General features: G+C 36.2%; 8 protein-coding genes across 8 annotated transcripts; 7 read left to right on the top strand and 1 right to left on the bottom strand.

Moving 5' to 3' along the window:
* Nucleotides 1-426: 426 nt before the first annotated feature.
* WICANDRAFT_82904 (uncharacterized protein) lies at nucleotides 427-768 on the top strand (the record flags this gene model as incomplete). Its single annotated transcript, XM_019185460.1, has 1 exon — nucleotides 427-768. One exon carries the CDS (start codon nucleotides 427-429, stop codon nucleotides 766-768), a length of 342 nt encoding a protein of 113 aa, XP_019042231.1.
* Nucleotides 769-1,281: 513 nt separating this feature from the next.
* Nucleotides 1,282-2,286, bottom strand: NCW1 (Ncw1p; the record flags this gene model as incomplete). The annotated part of the gene is made up of 2 exons (XM_019183104.1): nucleotides 1,282-1,567; nucleotides 2,228-2,286. The coding sequence occupies 2 exons, from the start codon at nucleotides 2,284-2,286 to the stop codon at nucleotides 1,282-1,284; spliced, it is 345 nt and encodes a 114-aa protein (XP_019042230.1).
* Nucleotides 2,287-4,549: 2,263 nt separating this feature from the next.
* Nucleotides 4,550-5,035, top strand: WICANDRAFT_89377 (uncharacterized protein; the record flags this gene model as incomplete). The annotated part of the gene is made up of 1 exon (XM_019186182.1): nucleotides 4,550-5,035. A coding segment is annotated over exon 1 (152 nt), but the record flags the coding sequence as incomplete, so codon positions are not given.
* A 2,250-nt stretch (nucleotides 5,036-7,285) lies between these two features.
* WICANDRAFT_67202 (OsmC family protein) lies at nucleotides 7,286-8,134 on the top strand (the record flags this gene model as incomplete). Its single annotated transcript, XM_019184073.1, has 3 exons — nucleotides 7,286-7,462; nucleotides 7,528-7,639; nucleotides 7,695-8,134. 3 exons carry the CDS (start codon nucleotides 7,286-7,288, stop codon nucleotides 7,949-7,951), a joined length of 546 nt encoding a protein of 181 aa, XP_019042228.1. The 3' UTR covers nucleotides 7,952-8,134.
* On the top strand, nucleotides 8,135-9,306 carry RPP0 (60S ribosomal protein uL10). The gene has a single exon (XM_019186181.1). It carries the CDS (start codon nucleotides 8,296-8,298, stop codon nucleotides 9,235-9,237), a length of 942 nt encoding a protein of 313 aa, XP_019042227.1. The 5' UTR covers nucleotides 8,135-8,295; the 3' UTR covers nucleotides 9,238-9,306.
* A 315-nt stretch (nucleotides 9,307-9,621) lies between these two features.
* WICANDRAFT_99298 (WW domain-containing protein) lies at nucleotides 9,622-10,911 on the top strand (the record flags this gene model as incomplete). The annotated part of the gene is made up of 5 exons (XM_019186687.1): nucleotides 9,622-9,757; nucleotides 9,816-9,983; nucleotides 10,044-10,109; nucleotides 10,167-10,205; nucleotides 10,387-10,911. 5 exons carry the CDS (start codon nucleotides 9,622-9,624, stop codon nucleotides 10,536-10,538), a joined length of 561 nt encoding a protein of 186 aa, XP_019042226.1. The 3' UTR covers nucleotides 10,539-10,911.
* Nucleotides 10,912-10,913: 2 nt separating this feature from the next.
* On the top strand, nucleotides 10,914-11,994 carry WICANDRAFT_103719 (uncharacterized protein; the record flags this gene model as incomplete). The annotated part of the gene is made up of 1 exon (XM_019180390.1): nucleotides 10,914-11,994. The coding sequence occupies exon 1, from the start codon at nucleotides 11,059-11,061 to the stop codon at nucleotides 11,992-11,994; it is 936 nt and encodes a 311-aa protein (XP_019042225.1). The 5' UTR covers nucleotides 10,914-11,058.
* Nucleotides 11,995-13,134: 1,140 nt separating this feature from the next.
* WICANDRAFT_82900 (uncharacterized protein) lies at nucleotides 13,135-13,377 on the top strand (the record flags this gene model as incomplete). Its single annotated transcript, XM_019185459.1, has 1 exon — nucleotides 13,135-13,377. The coding sequence occupies one exon, from the start codon at nucleotides 13,135-13,137 to the stop codon at nucleotides 13,375-13,377; it is 243 nt and encodes an 80-aa protein (XP_019042224.1).
* Nucleotides 13,378-14,313: the final 936 nt, after the last annotated feature.

Raw genomic sequence — 14,313 nt, 5'->3', positions numbered from 1 at the left:
CATCTTGAGCAACATTTAAGTTAAGCTGAGGTTGTCATGTTAATTGCTTAAACGAGTTTCACATTTTCTGTTTTCAAGCTATAAGAAATGAAAAATTAATACCTGAGTATCATTTCTTTTTGGTAAATACCTAGTGGCTTCCCCCTTTTTGACTTGCTACTGTTGTGTTTTTAAGATTTCCACCAAACTTCACCACCAACTCATAGCCAACATGAAATTCAAAACCGCAATTAAATAGAGATGTTAAACAGAATAAACAAAGTGGCTTTATCAACTTGAAAATATTATATATAGAGGTGGTTTTCCTTATGATTTCAAGGATGAAAGTTTTAGTGTTTTTGATATCATAAAGAGTTTTGAATAGATTGAATCTACAACAAATTCTTTGAATAAAAATCGTTAAAAAAAGAGGAACAAATTATTAATATGGCTTCATCATTAGCATCAGCAGGTACTGCAGCAGTTGGCTCAGCAGGTTCTTCAGCCATTTTAGGTGGTGGTTCTTCTTCAGGTGGTGGTAGTGGCTCATCAGCTTCCCAATCTTCTGGTGGTGGTTCATCAGCCTCCAAATCTTCTGGTGGTGGTGGTTCAGCTAGTGGTGGTTCATCAGCTTCTAAATCTTCAGGTGGTTCAAGCTCTGGTTCATCAAGCTCTGGTTCAAGTCCTGCTCAAGGTGTTTATGTCCAGAACCCGATTTCATGGAAGTTTGGATACTTATATGGTGGTATTTTAGCGGCTGGTTTCGTTTTAACTGCTGGTGTCCTATAAGAAGATATGTGTATTTGTACTTGATGTATTTTCATGTGTAATGAACAGTTTATAATCTAAGAAAAAGTTTTTGTATTAATATCCATTCGTAATCTTGTTAATACAACTGAATATCGTTCGAACAGTAATGCTGCTTGACAGAATTTTCATCTCCATCTTTGAGAACTCAATTCGTTGACATATTTTAGGTGAGGAAAAAAGCCACACTAGATTCAGGTCAAAGATTCAAAATCTCTACAACATGTAAATTAATAATTCAAAACTGAATGTATATTATAGAAACATAAGTCCATAAACCAAACTCTAAATAAAACCAAGAAATAAAATAACTTTGCCAAATTATAAAACACGAAAATAATAAAAAAACAATCACCAGTAATGCTAAAGTGATATTAAAATTCTTCTCTAAAGAATAATTATGATTAATTGAAATCAACTTTTTTCAAACATTCTCTCCCAACATTAAATTAAATAAACCAACATAACAATAAGTTTTTATTTTTTTTTTCAAATTTAAAAACCTAATGATAAAACGAATGGAGAAGCAACTAAAGCACCGATGGCAACACCGTATTTCCATGAGATTGGGTTAACAACACCCATAGCAGCACCTGATTTAGCAGATGAAGAACCTTTGGTTGAGTTTGAACTGTTACCACCGTGGGTACCGTTACCAGTTGAGTTGGCTGAAGCGTTGGCAGCAGCGTAAACAACAGCTTGTTGTGGAACTAATGATAAGCTTGGGACTGATGAAACCATTTTTGAATGTAGTGTGTAGTAGTTTGTATTTGATAGTAATCTAGACGATTGTGTATGATAAAAGAAGAAGTGTAAAAAGGAAGAAGCGAAAGGGGGAATTTGGATCTGTATTTATATTGTTTTTGTGGTTTGAGATTTTGTTCTTAAAATAAAAACCCGCATCAAGATTTCGTCAAGATTTGCGCCATCAATTTTAGAGGGCGAAAATTGCAAACGCGATCAATTCGTCGACGAATCAAAGAAAAACGAATTTAAAGAGTGCCACAGGAGGTGCTAAATTTTAAATCTTGAGTCAGGAATGAGTGGCACCACGTCCAAGATCAAGCTCAATTGAACTAAATGAATCACTTCTAATACCGAGCTACTGGTATTAAGCTTTTGCCAGGACCTCTTTCTTTGTTCATTCCTTCCTTTGCGGCCTGGTGTAATTCTTTTCTCACGTCAACCAGCTGTCTTCTAATTTCTGGCGTACGCCTCCTTGGGCGCCTAAAACGGCAAAACGTAAACAGCAGAGTGCAAAAAGCAAAAAAAGAACAAAAAAAAACCGCTCCGATCGAACTTGGCTTTTGTCGTCGTGTCTTGAGATTTTGGATGCCGAAGCCCAATTCAAAGCATTCAAGGCAGATTGTACTACATACCATACACATGTAGATACCAATGGCTGTGAGTTTCCAGCTTGTTCTTGTGGAAGCTCTTACACTGTTTGTTGTGTAAGGCAGCATTCCCCGGTCTAACTAGGGCAGTGCTAATTTTAGACATTTCCAAATTCTCATGCAATCGTAAAAAAAATAAAAAAAAAAGTGGGCGCAAGAAAATCGCAATTACTTTACCCTTTTGGGAAATCTAATTACATGGACTCCAGCCAGCTAAATCATCATGATGAAACTGATGAAATCAAGCGCTTCAGATGTGTCACCAATTTGCTTTCCAATTCACCTAGGAAATACATAGTCAAACATCAACAAGGACAAAACAGAATACCTAGAAACTCTACACTTGTGGAATTGCTTTAGGAATCTTGAACATAGATTATATTTTTCATTTAATGATAAACATTGATGTATCAAAATGAGAGTACTTTATATCATGTTTTTGAGAAATATGAATTCACAGGTTATCTATAGGATCAATTGAGTGTTATTATAGTGTTGCTAGCTCATCTTTTACTTTACCAGAACTCACAATTCGACCAACTGAATTTACTGAAAATAAGGAATTATATTGTAAAAAAGATGTCTCTTTGGATTGACTACAAGCTCTTGCATCACAGCTGGAAAGAATGAGGAATTGTGCTGAAGCTGTTTTAGCTACAAAATATGACATGAGAAATCTTCAACAAAAAATATGGTTTTAAAAGAAGGAAGAGTTTTTGCAGAGGTGGCTTGAAGATGGTATTCTTGTTAAGATGCTAGAAAAGCTATTATCAATAAAGCGCTACAAAGATATACCTCTTTATATTTTGTGGTCTTCTGTTGGTTGATAATTTGAAGCTTAGATTTTTCTTGCAAACCTATTGTTTCAAGAAATCAATTACTACAAATCTAATGCCTGTACTTTTAATTGTTGAGAAATTGTGACTTTGAAGATTGTCGATCATTTATTTGAAGTAATATATAGAGAACATTGGATTAAAGCTGGCTGATCTTATATTACAAAAAATGGTTGATTCATGAGAGATCAGACGTTCGGTGTTAATTTAAATTTTTTTTAAGACGTTAATTAATTGTACTAATGTTTTTGATGAACTTTTTATATGAGGAATTATGCAATTAAGCACGTCGAACCGCTTGGATTGTAGGCTTCAGCTCGCGGCGCCTACGTTGGAATTTAGGCTTCCGGCAGCTTATAATATCCTTCTCAGTCATGAACTGAGCTGAAACCTATTCTAAATATCCACCATAATTATTAAATATTTAATTAATAATATAATTTAATATTGACGACGTATAATCTGATATTGTCATGCACGTCACTAGCTGTATAATTTATAAATTAATAACTAGCTGCTTATAATAATAATTATAAATTAATAATTATATTAATTTATATAATTTTTAATATGATCATCATCACATAAAACGGGATGAAGCATTTTTTCCTGAAAATTATATATTCTCATGATTTGCTAGTGTTCAGTCACCAGCTTAGAATCAACTAATTAACAGACCATTATAAGGACTTCATCAAGAAAAGTAATATTAGCTGGAATATCTTGGTGATTTCGTTATATCTAAATATTATTATAGAAATTTTAAAAGCAGGGGCAAAAAATTATTTCGAACATGAGACCTACATGGAATGAATCGGTTCGACGTCAATATGAACGTCCTGTAATATGAGACCCTGTTGTCGCTTTAGTTTTCGACTTATTGCTGTTCAAAGTTGGTGTTTTAGTGTTTCCGACCTCCGATTCAAGATGGCGTGAGAAAAACAAATGTAAACACTTTTTCAACATCAACGTCTATGAAAATCAAATAGACAAAATGAGATGCTCTTAATACGTCGCCAATTGGTTTTTCATGATCACAATGGGTCCTTTGAATTGAATCTATGGACTAGACAGTTGAATGTTTATAAATGAACCAAAGCTGTTGTGATTTGATGTTTTGAAATGTTAACAATTAACTCAATGTCTCCAAGGTAGCTCACCACTTACTCTCATTACTACTCAATCAAAGTGCCAAGTTACTTTCCAAATTCATACCCTTAGGGTGGCAGAATTTCAAAGACGTTGGATGTTGGAATTGAAAATGCTAAAGATGTGATGTTTATGGTGTTGCTTCAGAGTTTCATATGCTGAGGTTTGGGAAATGTCGATAAATGACGAGAGTTTTTAGAGGGTATCCCACATTCATACTTTAACCAAATGCTTTAATAGATGGCACTTCTGCTGGTGTGTTGTAGAGTGTTTGGTGTACAGGTGAATTGAGCAAACTGAAGTGGTGTTGACTATGGTGTTGGGCACCTTACTGGTGTTGCAGAGGGTGTCTAGGTACTATCCTGGCTTTACTGAGTGTCTGGGTACCATGATGACACTGCAGGGTGTGCTGGTGGGCTGGGAAATACTGAATAAATGTCGACTATGGTGTTGGGTATTATAGAAAAACTGGTGAATTGAGAATGCTTTCAAGAATGGGATAGATGAAGCTTCTGCTGGTGTGTTGTAGGGTGTACTGGTGGATTGAGAATGCTCTAATAGATGAAGCTTCTGCGGGTGGTGTAGGGTGCAGGATGTACTGGTGAATTGATAATGCTGATAAACAAGTCATGAGTATGATGCTGGGTACTTTAATGGATTCATACAACTCAAAAGCTCATAACTCAACGTTTCAAGGCCATCACGTAAATATGATATTTTTGACCCAGAATATATTGTTGGAAATTCTTAATAAGTCAAATATTGTTTTGTCTTCACATGAGTGAGTCCTTTGAATTCGGATTGTAGCTCGATGCTTTTCCTCCAAATCTCGCCTAAGTCTACACAAGCCGAAGGCTCTCACTCGCTTGTTATATTATACAAATTTTACAATTGCTCCATTAATTATATTTTTTTTTTAGTTGATGTATTTGATGAACTTGGATGAGGAATGCAATTACGCACGAACCGCTTGGATTGTAGGCTTCTCACTATATTGTTGGAATTCAGGCTTCCTTATAATATCCTTCTCAGCCAACTGAGAAACCTATTCTCCACCACGGAACGTCAGTGTGGGATTATAACAATGGCCAGCTTTTTTAGTTCATTCTTAATTCTGATTAATATATATTTATATATATAATTATAAATTATAAAAGGGATCATTTATAAAAGGAGCTGAGCATGAATGCTGGATGAACCTAGAAATGGAAGTAAAAATTAATGGCATAGGAATTGAAAAAAGAATTGTTGATCAATTAATAATATATATGGCGTTGGCTAACTTAATATATATTATAAACTGACTATATTAATAAACACACATCAGATACATTATATTAAAACTAGAAAAAAAAAATAATGCACAAAAATATATTCACTGGATCAGACGATCAGCTATCTATATATTGTCCACTGCTCATGATGGTTTATAAATTATATTTAAACTTATATTAAATACAGCTATATTGAGATTTTAAATTAATATTCAGAATATTAAAAACAATAATTAATGAACAGCAGCTAGCTAAAAAAGCTGATCATGGGCGGCGCCATAATTGTTATAATAATTGGATATCGATCAACAATATATAGCTGTAATATGATCTCTTTTTATAATATTCTAGATGATTTGTTGATTCAATTATTAAATTGTCGTGTACAATTCGACGGCGAAAACATTGATCAATTGATCATTATAATGCATGATCGACATTAATTCTAGTGCAGCGCCAATATTATCATGATGTCGACCCGAGAGCTAGACGTACTTATATACGTACTGATATTGCAGGGTTCAAACTATATTATACTATAAGTCCAATAACTAATCGGATATCTTCTATCTGCATATTGTTGAGTACATAATATCTTTGTTAAATCTATTATAATTACGTCTAGACGTCTCTTTCCCGAGTCAATAATTCGCCTACAGCAGGTACCTGTCAACGGACTCTTATCTCCGACCCGATAAGCGAGCTCATTGGAATTTGGTACCCATTCCTCACATACACATATTGTGTCACACAGTAGAAGTGACAACAACGTCCACTAGTTGTAGCTTTGAAGCAGTAAATTGGCTAATTCAAGAACATATAATCATATCACATCCAAAAATGAGGTACTTGTCATCGATGCAGATTGTTTATGGACGTCTGGAGAAAAGATAGTTCAATCAGCTTTAAAATAACGTCAAATTGATAGATCAATCACGTCTTCTGAGTTATTGTTTCATTTGAAGAGCTAGAAGAAGAAGAAATAGTAACCAAACTTTGATCATTAAGCCATACTTCACAAAGAGCTCATATTAGTTAATGAACAATCATCTCGCTGCTCAACAACTCAGGCTCGAGTCATGGTAATTCAGTTGGTTCATCTATCATCTCCTGTAAATAATTTACAAGGTTTCATATTGCTCTGTAACTTTATAATGACGACTTACATCGACACTGCCAATTGGTACTTTCAAGCCGAACCGAGAGCATTCCCAGTGTATATTGGTGTCTTGAATTGTATAAACTAAAAGCCCCCCAAATCTAATCCATCAGTCACTGGATATGATGCTCACAGATCCCGAATTATTCAAACACAAGACAACACCGCACACCTTTACAAATTGTTTAAGCATTTCAGATAGGTAATACGTGCTAGCTTATCCTTTGATTCTTTATTCATGACTTGTATGCGAAAAAAAAACGTACTGTGGCTTACAAGATCTCTGAAAGTGAAATGCAATCTGACAACAATTTCGTGAAAGTTTCAGGCTACAAAATTGAATTTCTGTCATATCGACAAGATGAACTGGGGGTCTCAGCAGAGCTACAATATTAAAAGTATTTTCAATCACAGAAGCTAGTGGGCAGACGTGAAAAGCATCTACAGTGTGGAAAGTCAAACTCCTGATTAAATACTCAAAGCTAAATCAGATGGAACTTCGAATTTTGCGCTCACAGGGAAGATCAATAGTAGTTGATACTTGTTACCGGTTTGAATTGGTGTGGCATTTTAGTTCGCTTTGCGTTAGCTATTCAATTAATCAATAAAGCACCACCCATATAAATTTAAAGTTTTGATCTCCTTCTTTATAAATTTATATTCAAATGATTCCAAAATCATCAAGAAATGTTAAGAGCTTTCACTATTAAACTTGTTCCTTACAGCTGCGTTATTAGACCAACGAGATCCTTTTCTGCAAGTTCCATTAGAAATGGGCTTAAAGTTGGACTGGAAGGTACTGCTATAGGGCTTACCCAATCACTAAAAGTATTGGGGGATGACCACGTCAACCATGTAATCAAGGTAAGTTTTCAAAACATCACCAAATTAGCTCAATGAAAACCATGTTTCTGACATAGGCGAATTAGACAGATTGTTTTGAGTCGCTAGGTGGTGCAGACCTGCATCCAGATCCAATTCAACTGCTTTATAGTAGTATCAGTGGTTGTCAAAACATTACAGCCAATTTAGTTGCAAAAGGTAAGCAGAAGTCTTGAAGATATGTTACACTCACTCTTTGTACTAACTTTTGAAGACAACGGTATCAAAGTTGGAAAGGCTAAAATCACAATTGAAGCTGATCATGATATAGTTGATAAAACACCAGGTAAATACCCCGGGTTTTTAACAAGTTCAGTGATTGTCAATTATGAGCTTGAAACGGATGCCAATGATGAACAATTCGAAAGATTGAGAGAAGAAACAGAAGCTAAATGCCCAATTGCCAATGTTTTCATCAATAGCTCTGGATTGAAGTTCACCAGTAATTGGATTAATGTACCATTGAGATAATTCAAGTGAGGGAGCTGTGTATCACTATTTTTTGAAAGTAGTACAAAATTACAAGTGCTTAAAACCTGTAGGAACAATGCAAGCCTTCGCATTTTGAGACGCACTAGCGTCGCCAGCTTTAGTCACCTGACCTGACTTAGGTTTCAGAAATGTTTGGATGTTGTACTAACGCTGTTTTTTTTTAGTGAACCAAACTCCCATGGCAGAATGGTGAAAAAAAAAGTAGCCTAATCAAAATATTCAAAAAAGCTTTCTGGAAGACCTACTAGTTTACAGAAAATCATCAAAGATCATTTTTGAGTACCCTTTAAATATCCTTTCCTCAGAAATATAAATAAGTCGAAATGGGAGGCGTTCGTGAAAAAAAAGTTGAATACTTCGCTAAATTAAGAGAATTATTAGAAGAATACAAAAGTATCTTCATTGTTGGTGTTGACAATGTCTCATCTCAACAAATGCATGAAGTCAGAAAGGCTTTGAGAGGTAAAGCTGTTATCTTGATGGGTAAAAACACCATGGTTCGTCGTGCTATCCGTGGTTTCTTGTCTGAATTACCAGATTATGAAAAATTATTACCATTCGTTAAAGGTAACGTTGGTTTTGTTTTCACCAATGTTGATTTGAAAGAAATCAGAGATATCATTGTTGCTAACAAAGTTGCTGCTCCAGCCAGAGCCGGTGCTTATGCTCCAGCTGATGTTTGGGTTCCAGCCATCAACACCGGTTTAGAACCAGGTAAAACCTCTTTCTTCCAAGCTTTAGGTGTTCCAACCAAGATTGCTAGAGGTACCATTGAAATTGTTTCAGATGTTAAAGTTGTTGAAGCCGGTGCTAAAGTTGGTCAATCTGAAGCTTCTTTGTTAAACTTGTTAAACATTTCCCCATTTACTTATGGTTTAGCTGTTCTTCAAGTTTACGACAATGGTCAAATTTTCCCACCATCAGTTTTAGATATCACTGATGATGAATTAGTTGGTCACTTTGTCTCAGCCATCAACACTATTGCTTCAATCTCATTAGCTATTGGCTACCCAACTTTACCATCTGTTGGTCACTCCGTTGTCAACTCTTACAAAGATTTATTGGCCGTTGCTATTGCCACTAAATATGTCTACCCAGAAATCGAAGAATTGGTTGACAGAATTGAAAACCCAGACAAGTACGCTTCTGCTGCCCCAGCTGCTGCTGCTGCTACCTCTGCTGCTTCCGAAGCTGCTCCAGCTGAAGCTGCTGAAGAAGAAGCTGAAGAATCTGATGATGACATGGGTTTCGGTTTATTCGATTAGGTTGATTAATGTTTAGTTTTTCTGTGGTGATAAGTATCATGAATAATTGAACGTTTTTTAATTCGAATATGAGTTTGTAGAGTATCAAGAACGAGAAATGTTTATCTAAAAGACATATACAAATCTCTATTTTCTGGTTGATTCCATATGATTCTTGAATCTTTATCAAAAAGTCATTTTTGAATGTACTGCCATTTTCCGAAGTGGCGAGGGCCCCACCGCTTCTGCCCAGCTCTTGAAATTGATCCCTATAAGAATTCTCCCAAATCTTGAGAGTATCTCGTTTTCAACAATTATAACAATCATTCACTAATCGAGCAAGGCTTCTGTCTAATCAGATAATCCATCTTGAGATTCAGTTTGTTTTAGTGATTAGCTTATAGAATGTCCGGGAAAGGTGCCCCTAAAGTTCCTGATGGTTGGAAAGCTCAATTTGATGATAAATATCAAACATGGTTTTATGTTAATTTAAAGTCTGGGAAATCACAATGGGAAGCCCCAGAAGGTACTACTTTCGAAGGTAAGCTAATACTCAGCTGATTCAGATTCAAGGCTTAGAAACTAACATTTTGATCTAGATGACAAAGAAAAGGTAAGCCCTCCACCTTATGCTCCAGGTAATCAAACTTCAGACCCTTCAAAGCAACAAGAACCAGTTTCACAACAACCCTCTGGCTATCAAAGAGGTCCACAACAACAGTATCCACAACATCCTCAAGCTGGGTATGGATATCCACCACAACAAGGTAACTATATATCATTCTCCGATGTTGTGATTCATTTTTACTAACAACATTCGTGTATAGGATATTATCCACAGCAAGGTTATCCTCCACAACAAGGGTACCCACCACAAGGATACCCACAACAGGGTGAGTCAATTCAAGTTTGATATCATTAAATTGGTTCACTAACTTTGTTTTTCTCAGGTTATTACCCACAGCAACAGCAACAACAACAACAATCTAGTAAGTTGCCATAATTCATTTTTTGATATTCAATTGAACATGGAATGCTAACTATATTGAAATAGGATTTGGAGGTGCTGGAGGAGGTGGAAATCGCTGGGGTGGTGCAGCAATGGGTGCTGGTGGTAAGTATAGAGTTGTACTTTTGTACTCGAAGTCTGAGTTACTAATGTTTATTTAGCCGGTTTATTAGGTGGTATGGCCTTATCTTCCATGATGCAACCAGATATTGTATATGCTCAACCTCCTCCTGGTGATTATGGTGGCGATTATGGTGGTGATTACGGCGGTGATTATGGCGGTGGTGATGATTTTGGAGGAGGCGATTGGTGAGCCAGTAAATATGGTTTCATACTTTGTTGAGCGAAAGGCTATGTGATTGTCTATTATTTCATTTTGTATTTGGTTTATTGTATATGACACAGTCACTATCAAACGAGCCAGTTAGTTTTTAGTTGAACTGTTTGTTTCATTAACATCCATAATTCAATGATTATCGATTGGATCATTTGACTCGCTCTATCAAAGCTGCAAATGTAGTGCATGACTCTAACAGTCACTTGTCCATTCAAGTATTGTACCAATATCTCATGGTGATCTCTCTATTTTATATTTGCCGACATTTAACTTGTAATGAGAATATTAGTTTTCTCGAATCAGCCGACAGCTTAATGTGCAACGAGAATTGAATTATACACTGGAAGAATTATGCTCAAAAGTTGTGCTCAACTATATTCACAATATAGAATACTAATGAAATGGCTCTCCTATATAAATAGTGGTAGACTAGACTGTTTGAATCCGTTGAATAGGGTTTCTTCCAAGTTTACCTACAATTACATCAACATTAGTTATGAAGGCCTCTTTATTTTTTGGTTTGATTTTTTTGACAGCCTGCAATGCAACGTCTGTAACTACAAAAACGCCATTAGCTACATCTGAATCAAAAGAAGGCTTAAGTAGAAGCCCTATTTTTGACACAAAACTAGTTGGCAAGAGAACTGATGACTTAGCTGTCCCGTTGTTTGGGGATTATGAGACTAGTGACAATGTTTATAAACAGTTTGAGGAAGAAGCATATGAAGACGAAGATGAATATTTGAAGGGAAAAACATTTGGTCGTTTAGCTAAAAGACTTTTTGGGTTTGGCTCCTCTGGAAGAGGTAGTAGCTCATCATCGCAATCTGGGGGAAGATCAGGAGGCTCTTCATGGTTTGGAGGAGGTTCAAGAGGTTCATCAGGCTCCAGAGGTTCAAGTAGTTCAGGATCTTCAGGCTCCAGAGGCTCTAGAGGCTCTAGTGGATCTAGTGGATCTAGTGGCTCACGCTCGTCAGGAAAGGGTGGTAATTCTGGATCCGGTGGTTCAAGAAGTGGTGGTTCTAGAGGTTCAGGTTCAGGATCTAATAGATTAAGTGGGAACAATGGTGGCTCAAGAGGTTCAAACGGTGGATATGGACCAGGCTATGGTTCGAATGGAGGTTATGGACCAGACTATTCAGGCCGTAGAGGTAGTGGTTGGAGAAACCCAGCTCTTGCTGGGGCAGCAGCAGGTCTTGGATACTATTATATCTGGCATCATGATAGATATGGCCATTCTCATATTGTTAGAACAGAGACTCGTTATCTTGCTGAAAATGTTACATTCACTTCAGCCATTTTTGAGAACGGTGGAGTAGCTACTTCATTTAGGGCATTGAATGTAGCCAAAACTGATGATTATAATTATTGGAAAAAATTGATGCCCTCTTTTATAGTTTGCATTGCTACAATCTTGATTTCTTGTATGTGATATTTTGATTTGAATTATATTGTTTTTTATTATGAATGACTCCTTGAAGATTTCCAGTGTAGTTATAACCTTGAAACAATATATAATTAGTTGCACAGCTTGGTTGATTGCATTGTAGAGGTGATGTTTAGTTTGCCTACAAGCAATGTGTAATATTTATTGTTTGCTCAACAAGTTAACAGCACTATCAATTTGTTCTGTGGCATAAATATCAATCCATTAAGAAAGAACAATTTCAGTCAAAAATACGATGGAATGGAAAATTCAACTAGTGGCACATATAGACCATGAAGTGATAGGAAATTTAACTGTGAAGTATAGCTATGATTGATCCACTAGCTCCTAAAAGATAGTCATTTAAAGTGCAAATTTCATATGTAATAAATCTAGCTTAATGGAATAATATCAGACATATGACCCTAAGACTTCCTCTGTGAATCAAGTTGGCATTGCTGTCATAAAATAGACAATTAACTGTCAAACCTTGAGTAGATACATTAGCCCAGACTCCAGTTTACTATTCCACACCCTGTTAAAAATCCTTGCGTATAGTAATTCTAATCAAAATTGTCACGAGTGACCATTCACTAATGTTCTTGAAGTTTGGTGTCCTATCAGGATCCTAATTAGCGGAACCTTGGATCATCAACAGCTCACATAGTTCCCATGAATATAATAAATTTGTGTTTCAATTAACAACTAAGTAAATTGATACAAACCAAACGAATTAACAAATTACCAATGTCAACGTCAGGTACATAGACCCTTATTACCACAGCTGCAAAATCAGATTCAACTCCTCCCTCAGACCTTCATACGTTCTCTCACTTCCCTGCTACATACCACGAGCAGCCAAGACCAAGGAATCGTTATAGTGGATAGCAAAGCTTATTATGATCCCTGATAATTGGTTACAAGTTGAATAAAACAAATCGTATGTGTCAACTTGATCCGCGCTAACCAGGGAGACGTCATGATGTGAATGTAAAGCAGTGAACGAGTCGGCTCTAGCACGATTGGACCGTAGTGTACCCCATAATAAAACACTCAGTAGCAGCAGCCATGATAAGTCACGGTGATTGAATTCATTAACCCGTCTTTGATGGTACAAAAGTTTGTTAAAGCCCTCTCAGCCCGAGTATGAATGTTGAGCTGTTGAAGTTTGAGCTATTCCATCAGCTTAATCGCGATCATACCATGGATAGATTGATCCGATTCCGACATGGTTGCAAGCAGTACTGCCCAACCATGAAAACCACTGTGAAAGCATTCTTCTTATCCACCAACACGATCCCTTGGAATACACAGTTTGCTTTGGTGTTTCCGATTAGCTCAGTTCTTGCTAAGCTGGGCCCAGAAAGAAGCTCGGGATGCTCATCTTAGCCAGCCGTTAAAAAAAGTCTTCCTCGAGACACCAAACGCGATGCTCTTAATGTACACCATAGACAAACCAGACCAACATTAATCAATTTAACTGTGAAAACGGCTCTACTTGCTTCTGAACGTCCTCTATTAAAACCACAAATACTGACTTGTTCCCATGTTGCAAGTGTGAGTTTTCATGAACAATTGTGACTTCGGCACTAAAAAAGTGACAAAAAATACCCGAGAAGTGAAAAGAAATTAACGTCGAATCTAAATAACAATACCATCCATCGATGAGCTATATAAATAATAAACATCTCGCTTTGTCAAAAAATTGGGTAACCACTTCTATTTGTCATAATAAAGTTTGGCAAGTCCCTTAAACCCATCCCATTAGCACTGCAGCTAGTTAATTATAAATAGTGACACTGTTCACCAGTACTTTATGCTACCAATAGATGGTTCCGTGATCTTTTAATATCGCCAATATGAGTAAACTGATATCCAAGATCACAGCTAGATCTAATTCAACTACAAATGATCAAAAGAACCAACCACCAGTGCTCTCATCTAGTAAAGCTAGTGCCGATGATTATCATGAAAGTATGAACAAACTACATTCAATTTCAATGTCTAGAAGATCATCTTCAATCTCTAAAAAGACAACAGCTGCTTCATTATCAATATCTACATCATCTATTTCTGATAATGATGCCACAAACTTGAAACCAAAAGTCAAATCTCCAGATTGGTCCATACGATATGATCCAACATTATCTGTGTATTATTATGTTAATGACAAGACTAATGAAATTCAATTTGATCATCCAGATGAAGTTGTATCTCCAACAGCTTCTCCAAAAATCAAGACAGATCCATTCAATAACAATCCATCATCTTATGATACAGATCATAGAAAAATATTCAGTACAAGTTTAAAAAGAACATTATCAC

This window comes from Wickerhamomyces anomalus (assembly GCF_001661255.1).
Source record: "Wickerhamomyces anomalus NRRL Y-366-8 unplaced genomic scaffold WICANscaffold_1, whole genome shotgun sequence".
NCBI lineage: Eukaryota > Fungi > Ascomycota > Saccharomycetes > Phaffomycetales > Wickerhamomycetaceae > Hansenula > Hansenula anomala.
Note: the sequence above shows the minus strand (reverse complement) of the source record. Positions and strands in the feature narration are given on the sequence as shown.

Coding starts and splice junctions, on each gene's coding strand:
- RPP0 (XM_019186181.1), top strand. CDS start 8,296: ATGGGAGGCGTTCGTGAAAAAAAAGTTGAATACTTCGCTAAATTAAGA.